This window comes from Leucopleurus acutus (genome assembly GCF_964270905.1).
Source record: "Leucopleurus acutus genome assembly, chromosome: X".
NCBI classification, from domain to species: Eukaryota; Metazoa; Chordata; class Mammalia; order Artiodactyla; family Delphinidae; genus Leucopleurus; species Leucopleurus acutus.
In genome coordinates this window covers 130,552,603-130,567,372 of record NC_139148.1, presented here as the reverse complement: position 1 = coordinate 130,567,372, position 14,770 = coordinate 130,552,603, and the positions used below count along the sequence as shown (strand labels likewise).

Genomic DNA, 14,770 nt, shown 5'->3' with positions numbered 1-14,770 from the left:
GTGTGTGCAAACAGAGATAGCAGACATGGGGATTCATCCCCCAGAGATACAGACACACGAGACACACATATACTTCCGCGTGCACGCACCCACTCATGAGTGCATCCCCCTTCGTGGGAAGATGAAGGTGGACACACACAGCCACAAAGATACTGATGTGCATATTTGGCTACGTGCAGACCCACATCCCCACTCATGCCCGTAGGCATCTGCTTGCTGGGTGTTGAGTCGCACACGAGGATGACATGCACAGAGCAGCCTGTGGCATGCCCAGGGGAGCTGATCGGGGCAACAAGTTGGTGCTGGAGAGGCAGCTGGCGGAGGAGGCACAGACAGAGAGTAGGAAGGGGATGAAAGGCAAACTGGAGCCCCAGCCTCTGCTGTCTCTTGCAGGTTGCCTTCTCCAAGGTGGGGGGGAGGGAGGGATGGAGGAGCCGGACAGCCGGGGGCGGGGCTGGGGGCGGGGCCAGGAGCCCAGGCTCGCCCAGATGTTAGTCACTAACATCCGTCCGTTCTCTCTCCTCCCTTACCTTTCCCTTCCCTCCTCCCCTCTCGCAGTGTCCCCACCCCCGGCTCCCTCCCCAAGCCGCCCACCAGCCCCCTTCCCTCTGGCCGGAGCTTGAGCCGAGCCCGGCCGGCTTTGGCCGCGCCGAGCCGCCGGCGCCGCCGGGAAGATGGCCGTGGCGCTGCGGTACTTGTGGCCTCTCCTCCTGTGCAGCCCCTGCCTGCTCATCCAGATCCCCGAGGAATGTGAGTAACCGGTGGAGCCTCGGCGCCTCCCTTCACCGCCGCGCTGGGCTTCTCTTTATCTTCTACCTCTTCACCTTCTCCCGGTTCCGGCCCCTCACCCCTCCTTTCCTGGGCATGGAGTGGGCAAGAGGTACCCAGGACGTTGAGTACCTCTGGAAAGGACAGGGTGGAAGACTCGGGGTATCTCAGTACCACGGACAGGGACCAGAGGCGAGGGAGGGCTGGTGAGATTTCAGCACCACGGACAGCGGGCCAGGCCCTGGACCCTCCTCCTCCCGGCCTCCGCGCTCTCCTTCGGCCCGCCCCACCCCTCCTCCAAGGATGGGGCGGGCAGGTGAATGGGGCCATCCCCAGTCCTCGGCTAGCTCGCTCTAGCCTCGCTCCGGCTTCTGGCTTGGGTAATCCTATCTTGGGCCCTTGGTAGCCCTTTCTGTGAACTGGGACAGGAACAGACCCCTTAGCCTTCTGGGTCCTCGCGATTTGATGTGTAGTTACTTGGTGGGGCTGGGGGTGGGGCTGTTGGAGTATTACCTTTGGGGGGCGGGGGTCACGGGTAGGTGCGTGGGTGTTGCGGAGTGTGGCTGGAAGGTTGTGACTGAACGAACATGAGTATTTGTGTATGCTTGTGAGTTGGCCAGACGTTATTTTTGTCTGGATGTATTTGTAGATGCGTGTGGGTATTCCCGAATGTGAGCTTGATCTCCTATATGGGTAAGTTTGTGAGTCAGTATAACCGTTACCTACTGGTCACATTTGTGAAGGTCTGTAGGTATTTGACTGTTAACATTGGATTGTAGTGGGTCGTGTGTGCATGTGAGTACCTGTGTGTGTGTGGAATGTGTGTTACTGTGACGATGTTTTCTCCTGAAAACACACCGTTGTGAGTGGCTGTTGGGCTTGCGTGAGGGGCAGTCTCCTCGGTAGCTCCGCTCCCTTCCCCCCTCACCTTTCCACCTTTGTCTCTGAGCCTGGACCTATAGGAGGCCAGCATCACTGAGAGATGAGCCCTGGGCTGAACGTGGGGACTGTCCGTGCCAGGAATGGGACAGGGGCTGAGGGAGGTGGGTTTGGAAAGCACGTAGCACTGGGGGACAGTGAGGGTTTGGAGGAGGTGGAGAGGGACTGATGGGAAGAAAGGCCGGGATGTCTCCTTACATACACACATGTAGGTGCATGCACTCACGCCCATGCCACTCCCCCCGCTGCGGATGCACACGGACAAGCACGTGGGGAGACGCAGACGAGCCACCCGTACCCACCCAGGCACAGAGACTCCGAGAGGCACAGTGAGAAGTTTAGACACAAAGCAACACAGTCATGCACACAAACACAGAAGTGGGTGTGCAACACAAAATTGTACACGGGATGCAAGCCGGGACACAGCCTCCAGATGTACTCCGGCGAGACACACCCGTGTACAGACGCATGAGCGGATGCTCACAGAGTCACTGCAGCTCAGCCTGCAGCATCCACGCACGTGCCCAGACTCCCACCTTCCACATTCCCACACACGTGCTTTCCTCCCCCGTCCTTCTCCTCTCAGTCGCTGCCAGGCCTTGCCCTGGGCGTCCGCCTGCCCCGCTACACCTGTGTGTGGAGGCGCAGGGAGAATTTGGAGAAAGGAGGGTAGAGGAAAGAGAAGTAGCTCGAAGAGCACGGCGAGTCTGAGGCTGCCCTGGGCACCGGCGGGCGCTTGTTATTGACCCCAATACAATATGGCGGGCGGCCTGGTGCCTCCCTGTTGGAAACTGTCCTCCAGCTGTCTCCCTCCCCGGCCACTCCAGGCCCCTTTGTCTCCTTCCCTGCTTTCCCCAGCCTGTCGTCCCTCTCTCTGGCTCTGGCCCTTGGGCTGCCGGCACCGGCCCCTTCCCAGCGCAGGGCCCTCTCCGCAGTGTCCCCAGGGAGCCCCTCTTCTCTCCTGGGGGCCCTTACACTGAGGTCTTCGGCAGAGACAAAGCCTTCAGAGGCAGCCCACTGCTCTCCGCCCTTCCCTCCCCTCTCTCCCCTCCTCACAGCCACCCTGGCCAGTGCTGCGCTGAGTCCAGCGGCACTGGGGGCTGTAGCTCGGGCCTCAGCTCCAGGGAGCTTGGTGGCGGGCTGAGAGGAAAGAAGGGGAGAAAATGAGGGCTGGCGCCGGCCCTGCAGGCAATGGATACTCAGATTCAGCAGGGCCTTTGGGAGGGTTTGGAGGGGAGGGGGCAGCTGGGCTCTGAAGACTGGGCCTGGGTAATTGAAAACACTGAGCTGTGCTAATTGGATTAGGAGGGAAGCGGGCTGGAGCAGGGGAGGGCGCCCTGGCTGACGACTGTCTGCCTCCCAGCCTTCTGAGGCATCCTGCGTGGGGTGGGGGTCAGTTCTGCAGGCCTGCCAGGAAGATGCGAGGGTCTGTTCAAAGCACACTCTTCGCTAAAGTCGCGGATTTCTTTCTCCCTGCATGCTGGAGCCGAGGCCTGGCTCCCCCTGGGCATTGACCCAGCCCGGGACTGGTGACGCGAGCTGTGTCCCCTCTTTCTGCCGGCACGTGTCCCCACGTTACACCTCCTCTCCCGGCCTCCCCTCCCCCAGGGGTGTCTTCCCCTGCCAGGGCCCCCTGCTGGGGCGGCATGTCAGCTTTTCTCTCCCTCTCTCCCTTGCTGCCTGGATTTCTCAGATGAAGGACACCACGGTAAGTTGCAGGGAGGGTGGGAGTGTTTCCCAGAAGGCCAAGGAGAGAGGAAAAGAGGGGGTGTCGGCGCGTCCCTCCCCCTCTCCTGCACACGCTCAGCTCTCCCTGTGTGCCGTGTCCCCTGCGCGGGTTGCAGTCTTTTCTGGTTCTTGGGTCCCATGCTGGAGGCCTGGAGGCCGCATCAGCCTCCCTCCTGTCTCCTGGGGTGCCGGGGGGACACGTTTGTTCTGTGTCCGCGGGGTTTCCTGCCTCCTTCCCTCTGGTCCCCTCTCTCACTGTGAGGGGTCTGCCCTTCTGTCTGTGTCTGTGTCTGTGTCTGTCTGTGTCTGTCCTTGTCTCTCTTTTCTTTCTTTCACACTCTTTGCCCTCCTCCTTGGCTCCATCTGTCTCCTCTGGCTTCTTCCTTTAGTGCCGTCTTCTCTCTATTCTGTCTCCTTTCACTTTGGGCCCAGCTTCTTCCTCCTCTCCCCGCAACCCCATTGCCGTGGGGCCCATAAGGCTCCAGACCCCGCTTCCCTCACCACGGAACAGGGGTTAAGGCCCGCTGCCCGCCAGAGGCCACCCTCACCACCACTGTCCCCATCCTGCCCCCAGCGATGGAGCCCCCTGTCATCACGGAACAGTCTCCACGGCGCGTGGTCGTGTTCCCCACAGATGATATCAGCCTCAAGTGTGAGGCCAGCGGCAAACCCCAAGTGCAGTGAGTGACCTTCACCCTCTAAGCCCTGGGGTTGACCACTGACTTTATCTCCAGCCCTCGTGTCTCCCAGGGCCTCCCAACCGCTGGGTGCACATACCCCAGATCTCCCTCGTCACCCTTGGTCCTCGCCCTGCCTCAGCCCATCCCCGGGGCCCCTGGCGGCTTGCAGCCTTGCCGTGGCCTGTGCCAGCCGCGGTCCTGGGTTCCCGGCCTCAGGCCTCTGAGCCTTTTTCTGCCCGCAGGTTCCGCTGGACTCGGGACGGCGTCCTCTTCAAACCCAAGGAGGAGCCGGGTGTGACCGTGAACCAGGCCCCCCACTCTGGCTCCTTCACCATCACGGGCAACAACAGCAACTTCGCCCAGAGTTTTCAGGGCACCTATCGCTGCTTTGCCAGCAACAAGCTGGGCACCGCCATGTCCCACGAGATCCAGCTCATGGCCGAGGGTGCGAGGCGCTGCAGGGACCGGGGAGGGCCTGGGGCACGTGAGAAGGTCCCCAAACAGGCCTGGGGAGCGCGTGTGAGAGTCCAGCCTCAGCTGGCTGATAAGTGTGCCCGTAGCCGCATCCTCCTTCCCTGCCTTGTACTTTCTCCGTTCTTCCTGGTCGGCTCCATCTCCCCTTCCCTCTCTTCTGTGCTCTACGCCCTCTTGGCCTCGGGGGCCTGCCGCCTGGGGGATGCGCGTGGGCTTGGGCTTGTTGACCGACTGAGTGGGTGGAGGATTGAGCCCGTCTGAGCCACTACCTGGGCTTTGGCTTCCGCCCCGTCCATATCCCCGAATTACCATCTCCTCTCTACCACTCTCGGTCACCTCCTTCCGCCTCCCCCATCGCTCCGTCCGCTGCTTTCCGCCTCTCACCTGGCCCCTCCAGCTCCCTCCTTCCTGCTCTCTGGCTCTGTCTTTATCTGTGTCGCCCTTTCCCTGGGGTTTTCCCTCTGCATTCCATCCTCCCTGAGCTTTCTGCCTCCTGAGCTTGCACTCCTCTCCCCTCTCTGCCCCTCCAGTTACCTTGGGAACCGTTGCCATGGTTTCTGTGTCAGGATGATGGAAGGGTCTGTAACTCCAGCATCCCTCCGCAGCTCCCCTCCCCCCACCGCTGCACCTCAGCCTTCCCCCACCCGCCCTCATCCTGTCCTCCTGGTGGGAGCTGAGAATTGTGGAGAGTTAACCCTTCGCAGCCATCCGGCCTCCTGCCCGTCCTCTCCTCTGCATGGAGTGCCCGGTCTCTGCCTTGAGCCCAAAAAGGACCCAGAGTGTCTGCCCGCTTTCCGTGAACTTCCTCACGGCCTGGCCCTCTGACCCACCCCCTTGGCTATCCCTCCTCCTTTCCCCTGCTCTGCCTTGGCCGGGAGGAGACTTGAGACCCACAGTGCCAGTCTCTCTGTCCCTTCTAGGTACCCCCAAGTGGCCAAAGGAGACAGTGAGGCCCGTCGAGGCGGAGGAAGGGGAGTCGGTGATTCTGCCTTGCCACCCGCCCCCCAGCGCAGAGCCGCTCCGCATCTACTGGATGAATAGCAGTGGGTGCCCGCGAGCGGGAGGGTGTCAGTGGGTGTGATTCCTGGGTGGGGGTCCTGACCTCTGCCTCCTTGCCTCCCCCACCCCGCAGAGATCTTGCACATCAAGCAGGATGAGCGGGTGACCATGGGGCAGAACGGCAACCTCTACTTCGCCAATGTGCTTACCTCGGACAACCACTCAGACTACATCTGCCATGCCCACTTCCCTGGCACCCGGACCATCATTCAAAAGGAACCCATTGACCTCCGGGTCAAGGCCAGTGAGTCCCAAAGGCCCTACTGCTCTCTCACCTTCAGGCATGGCCCATCCCATCAGTCAGGCCACCCCGGCATTCCTCGAAGACAGCTTGGCCCAAACGCCTCCCCGGGTGGTGAGGGCGAGGAGGAAACTGCAGCCCTGGGGGCTTGCTGGGGTGTCCAGATCACCCAGCCTGGGAACGTCGTGGGTGGAGGGAACAGTCAGCCGCGCCGCAGTCAGCCCTGTGTCCTCACAGCCAACAGCATGATGGACAGGAAGCCGCGCCTGCTCTTCCCCACCGACGCCAGCACCCACCTGGTGGCCCTGCAGGGGCAGCCGCTGGCCCTGGAGTGCATCGCCGAGGGCTTGTGAGTCTGCGCCCCCTGCGAGGGGCGGGGCGGGGCGGGGCGGAGCCTTTGCCGGGGCAGGGCTGAGTGGCCTGGTCCTCTCCCCCCTGTGCTCTCTCCTTGGCCTCCGTGCGCCGTGGCCCCGGGCAGCCCCACGCCCACCATCAAATGGCTACGCCCGAGCGGCCCCATGCCGGCTGACCGAGTCACCTACCAGAACCACAACAAGACCCTGCAGCTGCTGAACGTGGGGGAGGAGGACGACGGCGAGTATCGCTGCCTGGCTGAGAACTCCCTGGGCAGTGACCAGCATGCCTACTACGTCACCGTGGAGGGTACGGTGCCTCTGCCGGCTCATCCCGTTCAGGCTGCCCAGAATGCAGCCCTCACTGTCGCAGGGGTGGGCAGGGTCTGGGCCAGGGCCAAGAGCTGGCTGCAGGCTGCGGGCTCAGGGCGGCTCTTCCCCTTCCTCGCAGCTGCCCCGTACTGGCTACACAAGCCCCAGAGCCATCTGTACGGGCCGGGAGAGACTGCCCGCCTGGACTGCCAAGTGCAGGGCAGGCCCCAACCAGAGGTCACCTGGAGAATCAATGGGATCCCTGTGGAGGGTGAGCAGGGCCTCGGGCGGGGACAGGGAGTGAGCTCGGGGAGCCCTGGGGACGGCGGGGACGAGCAGCGGCCTTGGCGTGGCTCACTGCTCTGGCCCTGGGCCCGCGGGCCACCTCTGCGTACACAGAACTGGCCAAGGACCAGAAGTACCGGATCCACCATGGAGCCCTGATCCTGAGCAACGTGCAGCCCAGCGACACGATGGTGACCCAGTGTGAGGCCCGAAACCGGCACGGGCTCCTGCTGGCCAACGCCTACATTTACGTGGTCGGTGAGTGCCAGCCAGCTGGACCCAGCCGCCGCCGCCTCTTTGCCTCGTAGCCCCCAGTCCGTCCCTGCAGCCCACGAGGCAGGGCCACCACACTGACTCAGCCCACGGCTGCTCTGTCCGCCGTGGCTCCCTTTCTCCTCTCGGGAGCCTTCCCCTCTTCTCCCGCCCCTCCTCCCAACAGCGCGGTGGGGATCATGGGGGAGAGGCAGGCTCTTTGTCGGTATTTCCAGGTGAAGAAGCAGCCTCAGGGAGTGGCCTGGCGCAGCACAGGTCACTGAGCAGAGGCTCACCCTGGCCAGGGTGTGCCCGAGGCCAGCCTAGCGGCTCCTCTCCCAGAGTCTTGGGGAAGACTAGGGGGCTAGGCCTGGGGGGCTTTTGGGAAGAGGTAGACTGTCAGGGGGACCTCAAATAATTGGTACGACATGGGTGGCTGGGACGGGAGGTGCATCTGAGGCGGAGGGGCTGGCGTGTCCTAAGGCCGAGAGAGGCTCAGCTTGGCGCGGGCCAGAGCCGGGTGCCGGCAAGCAAGATGGGCAGGGCTCTCGGGGGCCTGAGAACGCCTGGAAGTCACTGGAAGCTTCCAGAGGCTGCGAGCCCTCCTGGGAGAAGCTGCCCCGCCAGCCCCTTCATGTGCCTCCTGATGGCGCGTGGGTGCCCGCCCAACCTTCAGTCCTGCCACGTCTCCTCCCTCAGAGCTGCCGGCCAAGATCCTGACCCCAGACAACGAGACGTACATGGCGGTCCAGGGCAGCACCGCCTACCTTCTGTGTAAGGCCTTTGGAGCCCCTGTGCCCAGCGTCCAGTGGTGAGTGCCCCAACCCCAGCGGGGGGCACCATCTCCTGGCCCAGGGAACCAGGGAGGGCCGGGGGGCCCAGCCCACTGGCATCTGAGCCAGGCCTGCCCTGCTCGCACCAGGCTGGACAGGGAAGGAAAGACGGTGCTGCAGGACGAGCGCTTCTTCCCCTACACCAACGGGACCCTGGGCATCCGAGACCTCCAGGCCAATGACACCGGCCACTACTTCTGCCAGGCTGCCAATGACCAAAACAACGTGACCATTGTGGCTAACCTGCAGGTCAAAGGTCCGATGTGATCAGCAGCCCCTCCAGGAGGGGGGTCAGGGTCTCTCGGGGACCCCGGAGTGACCTTCCCCTCCCGTCATTGCCCTCAGATGCCACTCAGATCACGCAGGGGCCCCGCAGCGCGATCGAGAAGAAAGGCTCGCGAGTGACGTTCACGTGCCAGGCCTCCTTTGACCCCTCCTTGCAGCACAGCATCACCTGGCGCGGGGATGGTCGCGACCTCCAGGAGCTTGGGGACAGTGACAAGTGCGGGCCCAGCCCCAACCTGGGCTCGGTGGAAGGGGGAAGAGTGGGAAAGGCAGGACGTCCAGACCTCCTGGCCTCATCCATGGCGGGGGGGGGTGCCCCGCTTTGAGGGGGAAGGTTCTGGCAGGAGAGGGGAGCGGGGCGAGCAGAGTGCAGGTGGCAGGGAGTAGCGGGTCCGCCGGGAGCAGAAGAACACGCGTGCCCCCCACCCCCGCCAGGTACTTCATAGAGGACGGGCGCCTGGTCATCCACAGCCTGGACTACAGCGACCAGGGCAACTACAGCTGCGTGGCCAGCACCAAGCTGGACGCGGTGGAGAGCAGGGCAGGGCTCCTGGTGGTGGGTGAGTCCCGCGTGGTATGAGGCTCGTGGCCCAGAGGTGTGGGGGCACGGGAGCCCAGGCTTACAGTGCAGGGCGCTTTCGGGCAGGGGGGTGGGGCGGTCGGCTTGTGAGTGGGCCCGAGATCCACCCTCTGTGGCCCTCAGGGAGCCCCGGCCCCGTGCCTCAGCTGGAGCTGTCTGACCGCCACCTGCTGAAGCAGAGCGAGGTGCGCCTGTCCTGGAGCCCCGCTGACGACCACAACGCCCCCATTGAGAGTAAGAGGCCCCCAGCGTGGCGCCCCACTGGCCCTCCCTCCTGGCGGGCCCACCCTCCTCCCAGAGCTGCGGCTCCGGGGCCGCCCGGCTCACTGAAGCACGCACCTGTGTTCAGGGGCTCCAGGTCGCTCGCAGGAGCCCGAGGACACCAGTCGCCTGGGGCCCCCTCTCCCCTCCTCAGGGAGGGCCAGACCTTGCCGCCCCGTCACCGCCCCCCACTTCTTGGCAGAGTATGACATTGAATTCGAGGACAAGGAGATGGCGCCTGACAAGTGGCACAGTCTGGGCAAGGTGCCCGGGAACCAGACCTCCACCACCCTCAAGCTGTCGCCTTATGTCCACTACACCTTTAGAGTTACTGCCATCAACAAATACGGCCCTGGGGAGCCCAGCCCAGCCTCAGAGACTGTGCTCACTCCAGAAGCAGGTGAGCACCTGGGAGGGGCCCCAGGCGCCGGGCCCCCTGGGCTCCGCAAGGAGAGTCTAGAGAAATGACTGTGCCCCAGCTCCTCTGCTTCCAGGGCCAGAACGGCTCATTGCTTCCTTGGTCCTGGGCCTTCACGGCCTCAGCAGGAGCCCCACACAGCGTTGATGTGTTAACACATTACTTTGCAGCCCCGGAGAAGAACCCCGTGGACGTGAAGGGGGAAGGAAACGAGACCAACAACATGGTCATCACTTGGAAGGTGAGGCGGCCCCTAGGCTGAGCTCACCCCCAGACATAAGACCGGCACCCAGATATTGCAGCTCCCCCTGGCTGTCCTAAGGACCAGGGACCTGAGGCTGGGCTGGGGAGTGGGTCAGAGGTCGGGGAACAGGGCTCTTGGCCAACCAGCTCCCTTTCTGCTCTCCCGCTCCAGCCGCTGCGGTGGATGGACTGGAATGCCCCCCAGGTTCAGTATCGCGTGCAGTGGCGCCCTCAGAAGACACAGGGGGCCTGGCAGGAACAGATCGTGAGCGACCCCTTCCTGGTGGTGTCCAACACTTCCACCTTTGTGCCCTATGAGATCAAGGTCCAGGCCGTCAACAGCCAGGGCAAGGGCCCGGAGCCCCAGATCACCATCGGCTACTCTGGGGAGGATTGTGAGTATTGGGCGGGCCCCGCCCACACCCGGGGGTGGAGCCTGCGTGCGCCGGCGTGGCCCACTCCCCCCCAACCCCTCAGGGATCCGCCCAGGTGCCCAGCTCCTACCTCTTAATATACAGTAGTGCATTTCCTAAGAGTAAGGATGTTTCCTTACATGACCAAAGTGCCGTTATGAAAATGCAGAAAGAAATTTACCGTCAGCAAGTTGGCATCTATAACTTTGCATCTATGTGGGTGGCAGCCCGTACCCCCGTGGTATGGACCAGTGGTGTCTTCACCCCAGTCCAGGGTCCCATTCAGGGTCCTGCATGGGGTCTAGGTATCCTGCTTCTGTCCGTTCCTTGAATGTAGAGCGTTACCAGATGTTAAGCTTGGTCATCCAGTCAAGGTCTTTTCTAGTTACTACTCAGCGTGGTTACCGTCTTCTCTCGCGACTAATAAACAGTCTGCAGGGAGAGACCCTGAGACCATGTGAACGCCCTGCTCATCAAACTGCCCACGCCTCATATCGCATCCAGAGCCGCCATCCCCCTGCGGGAGGGCGGGGTTCTGGGCTGGCCGCAGGATGCCACAGGCCCTCATCCGTGTCATTGGCCGTTTCCAGACCCCCAGGCAAGCCCTGAGCTGGAAGGCATCAAGATCCTCAATTCGAGCACGGTGCTGGTCAGATGGTGGCCTGTGGACCCAGCCCAGGTCAAGGGCCACCTTCGGGGATACAATGTAAGAGTCCGAGGCGTAGGGGCTGGGGAGATCCCCCGGGTGAGGTTGGGGGCGGGCTTCTGCCAGCTGCTCTCCCGGAAGTGCTCAGGTTGGAAGGAAGGCTCCCCTGGGAGGGCAGTGGGGAACACGTGCCCCAGGGTCACTGGCAGAGGCCTTCTGCCCTTTCGGGGTCTCCTGTCCGCCTGCAGGTGACGTACTGGTGGGAGGGCAGTCAGAGGAGGCACAGCAAGAGGCACGTCCACAGAGGCCACGTGCTGGTGCCTGCCAACAGCACCAGCGCCATCCTGGGCGGCCTGCGGCCCTACAGCTCCTACCATCTGGAGGTGCAGGCCTTTAACGGCCGGGGACTGGGGCCCGCCAGCGAGATGACCTTCAGCACCCCCGAGGGAGGTGAGCTTTGCGCCCTGCACCCCTGCCCCGCCCTCCCCCCACCCGGGTTGCCAGGGCGACGACCTGCCGTTGGTCTCCGTGCCCCGCAGTACCTGGACACCCCGAGGCGTTGCACCTGGAGTGCCAGTCGGACACCAGCCTGCTGCTGCACTGGCAGCCCCCGCTCAGCCACAATGGCGTGCTCACGGGCTACGTGCTCTCCTACCAACCTCGTACGTGTGTCGTGGGCCCGGAGCTTCGGCCCAGCCCGGCTGGGAGGTGGAGGGGAGCCGGGGGTGGGCGGTGCTGGCGGCCAAAGCCGACTCCTCGCCTGTCCTCGCAGTGGATGATGGGGGCAAAGAGCAGTTGTCCTTCGACCTCCCGGACCCTGAGCTGCGGATGCACAACCTGACGAACCTCAGCCCCCACCTGCGGTACCGCTTCCAGCTCCAGGCCACGACGAAGGAGGGCCCTGGAGAGGCAATCGTGCGGGAAGGAGGCACCATGGCCTTATCTGGTGAGCTGGAGGGGGCTGAGGCGGGGGGCTAGGCAGCCGGGCCCACGAGGGCGGCCCGGGGGCTGCCTCGAGGTCCCACACCCTCCCCTCAATCCCCAGGGACCCCGGATTTTGGCAACATCTCGGCCATGGCTGGCGAGAATTACAGCGTGGTCTCCTGGGTCCCCAAGGAGGGCCAGTGCAACTTCGGGTTCCAGATCTGGTTCAAAGCCCTGGGGGGTGAGCGCAAAAGGGGACCCTGTGGTAGGGGGGAAGGGGGCTCAGGGCCCAGAGGGGCTGCGGGGGGGCGTGGAGCCAGGGTGCTGCCGGGCCCTCCCGTTCACCCCCGCTGCCCTCTCACCCCTACAGATGAGAAGCTGGGCGCTCATCTCCCGCCGCAGTACGTCAGCTACAACCAGAGCTCCTACACGCAGTGGGACCTGCAGCCTGACACCGACTACGAGATCCACTTGCTCAAGGAGAGGGTTCTCCTGCACCAGATGGCCGTGAAGACCAACGGCACTGGTAAGGGAGCCTCGGGCACTGACTGGTCAGCCTCCCTCCGTCGCCGGCCAGGCTACAGCCACCTCAGGCCCCAGGCCACGGCTCGGCTCTTCCTCCCAGTACCTGGGTGCCCCTCGGCCCAGGATGGAGAAGTCTGGGTCCCTGGAACGATCCCTTTTTGTATCCTCTGTTTGAACTGTTGCCAGGGCAACCACTTTTGCAGAAGGTCCTCCTCCCTGTCCCGCAGAGGGTCCCCCGCAAGCCTCAGCTCCAAGCACGCTTCGCCCCAGCTTATCGCTCCTCCCGGGCCCTCTGGCGTCCATGGGCCTGGCCCTCACCTGCCCTTGCCCGGTCCCCGGGGGTGGAGGGGTCGGGAGTGGACCAATGGAACTAGAGGCTCTGAGGGAAGCCCGCGCACAAGGCTGGGAACGGGGTGGGGGGGGCGGGCTCAGGTGGTGGGTCTGCAGCGCCCGGGACCCAGCATCTTACCCCGGGCCTGGGCTCGTTCTCCTTCCCACTGTCCCTGCCAGGCCGAGTGAGACTCCCTCCCGCCGGCTTTGCCACGGAGGGCTGGTTCATCGGCTTCGTCAGCGCCATCATCGTCCTGCTTCTCATCTTCCTCATCCTTTGCTTTATCAAGCGCAGCAAGGGTGGCAAGTACTCAGGTAACTCCTGACCCCAGGGCTCAGGGAGGATGGTCGCCGAGGGCCCCCGTTCATCCCTCCTGCGAGTTCTCCTTGGTCCCGGGAGCCCCTGGCAGGATGGGGTGGGCGTGTTGGGGGCAGGCAGGAGGCCTAAGGGGAGTTTCTGCGCACACCGGGGCGCGTGGTAGCCAGGCCCACGGGGGGCGAGCAGTTCACCCTTGAAGGCTTGTCGGTTCCTGAGAGCCGCTGAAACAGGGTGCTGTCAGCGTTCAGGGCCCAGAGGGACAGCCTCGCCTGCGTCCCCGCCTGGGGCGAGGCCCATTGCCCGGTGGAGGCTGGGCGGGAGGAGAAGCTGGGCCCTCTCTGTGTCTGCAGTGAAGGACAAGGAAGACACCCAGGCGGACTCGGAGGCCCGGCCCATGAAGGACGAAGCCTTCGGCGAGTACAGGTGAGCTGGGCGGGGGCAGGCGCCGATGGGCCGCCCAGCTGCTCGCTTTCAGGCCTGACCCCGTCTCTCTCTCTCTCCTTCGTGCTGCGGGGTACCGGCAGGTCCCTGGAGAGGTAAGGCGGGGCGGGTGGGGAGATGCTGTTAGACTGCAGGGCCGGGGGCCTCCCATGGCCGCCGTGTGCCCGGGAGTGCCACTGGCCCCTGCCTGCCAGGCCTCTGCGCGCCCCCGGCTCCCCGGCCCGGCAGCTCCCTATTTCAGGGAGAAGCCAACGCTGACACTCAGCTCCCGGGCCTGCCTGTCCCCATCCCAGCTGCCACTCTCTGGGCTCTGCTGGGGCCACAGCGGTACAGGTACCCCCGCCCATCTCGTCTGCAGATGGGAGCCAGGCCCCGCGAGCTCCCCACCTCCCCCAGGATCCAGGGCACGCCCAAGCCTCGCCCCACTCGTGCTGTGCATGCCACCTGCCCTCCCGGCAGTGTGTCCAGGCGGAGGGCCTCTGCCCCAGTACATTCAGAGCACACGGAAGACGGAAGACGAGCGGAACCCAGGCCCCTGGGGCTCTGCCCCGCCCCCAGCCAGGCCTCCTCTGCAGGCCAGCACCTGCCAGCTCCTGCTGGGCTCTGCTGGGCAGCCTCCCACTCCCTTCTGCCCTCCCCCTGCAGTGACAACGAGGAGAAGGCCTTCGGCAGCAGCCAGCCATCCCTCAACGGAGACATCAAGCCCCTGGGCAGTGACGACAGCCTGGCCGACTACGGGGGCAGCGTGGACGTGCAGTTCAACGAGGACGGCTCCTTCATCGGCCAGTACAGTGGCAAGAAGGAGAAGGAGGCGGCGGGAGGCAACGACAGCTCAGGGGCCGCCTCCCCCATCAACCCTGCGGGGACCCTGGAGTAGCAGGGTCCAGCCAGCCCAGGGCCAGGCCGCAGCCGACTCAGAGGCCGAGACCCCCCGTCCGAGGCCTGTGCTGGGTCCCTGACCTTGGGGCTGAGGCCCCTCCCTCTCTTCACCAGGCGGCGGCCCGGCCCTCTGATCCTGAGCCCGAGGGAGGCTTAAGTCGGGGGCAGAGAAGAGGAACTCACTGCCTCTAATCCCCTTCTGACTGCCTGGTCCCCACTTGATTGCCAAAACCCAGCTGCACCCCTTCTTGGGCACACACTGCTTTACTCCAGCTCGGGGGCCAGTCACCCACACATCAGGAGCCTTCAGGTGCTGCCTCGCCGGCCTTTGGGCAGAGAGAGGCTGTGGTCAGGGCAGAGGAAGCGGAGATGCTGCCTGGTGGGGTCTCCTCAGGACCATGGCTGGCACCTGCACCCCCAGCCATTGCTCGGCCAGCCTGGCTGGGACAGGGGACAGAACACAGTGTCCCCACCATCTGCTCCCTTTTCTTTGCCATCTCTGCTCCAACTGGGATGGGAGCTGGGCAGGCTGGCCATGGGTGCAGAGGAGGCCATCTGGAGAGCCCAGAGTCCCACCTGCCG

At 64.2% G+C, this 14,770-nt stretch overlaps 1 protein-coding gene across 2 annotated transcripts; it reads left to right on the top strand.

The window, feature by feature from the left end:
• Nucleotides 1–674: 674 nt before the first annotated feature.
• Nucleotides 675–14,186, top strand: L1CAM (L1 cell adhesion molecule; the record flags this gene model as incomplete). 2 transcript variants are annotated; one of them, XM_082864185.1, is made up of 27 exons in its annotated part: nucleotides 675–750; nucleotides 3,401–3,415; nucleotides 4,010–4,115; nucleotides 4,358–4,560; nucleotides 5,510–5,632; nucleotides 5,722–5,892; nucleotides 6,127–6,238; nucleotides 6,368–6,552; nucleotides 6,694–6,825; nucleotides 6,954–7,097; nucleotides 7,791–7,902; nucleotides 8,014–8,180; nucleotides 8,270–8,426; nucleotides 8,645–8,769; nucleotides 8,913–9,023; nucleotides 9,253–9,450; nucleotides 9,639–9,709; nucleotides 9,884–10,106; nucleotides 10,715–10,830; nucleotides 11,019–11,220; nucleotides 11,310–11,432; nucleotides 11,543–11,716; nucleotides 11,816–11,935; nucleotides 12,065–12,220; nucleotides 12,730–12,864; nucleotides 13,219–13,291; nucleotides 13,955–14,186. In XM_082864185.1, 27 exons carry the CDS (start codon nucleotides 675–677, stop codon nucleotides 14,184–14,186), a joined length of 3,762 nt encoding a protein of 1,253 aa, XP_082720311.1. The 2 variants fall into 2 exon arrangements, with proteins under 2 accessions (XP_082720311.1, XP_082720312.1); XM_082864186.1 differs by lacking the exon at nucleotides 3,401–3,415.
• Nucleotides 14,187–14,770: the final 584 nt, after the last annotated feature.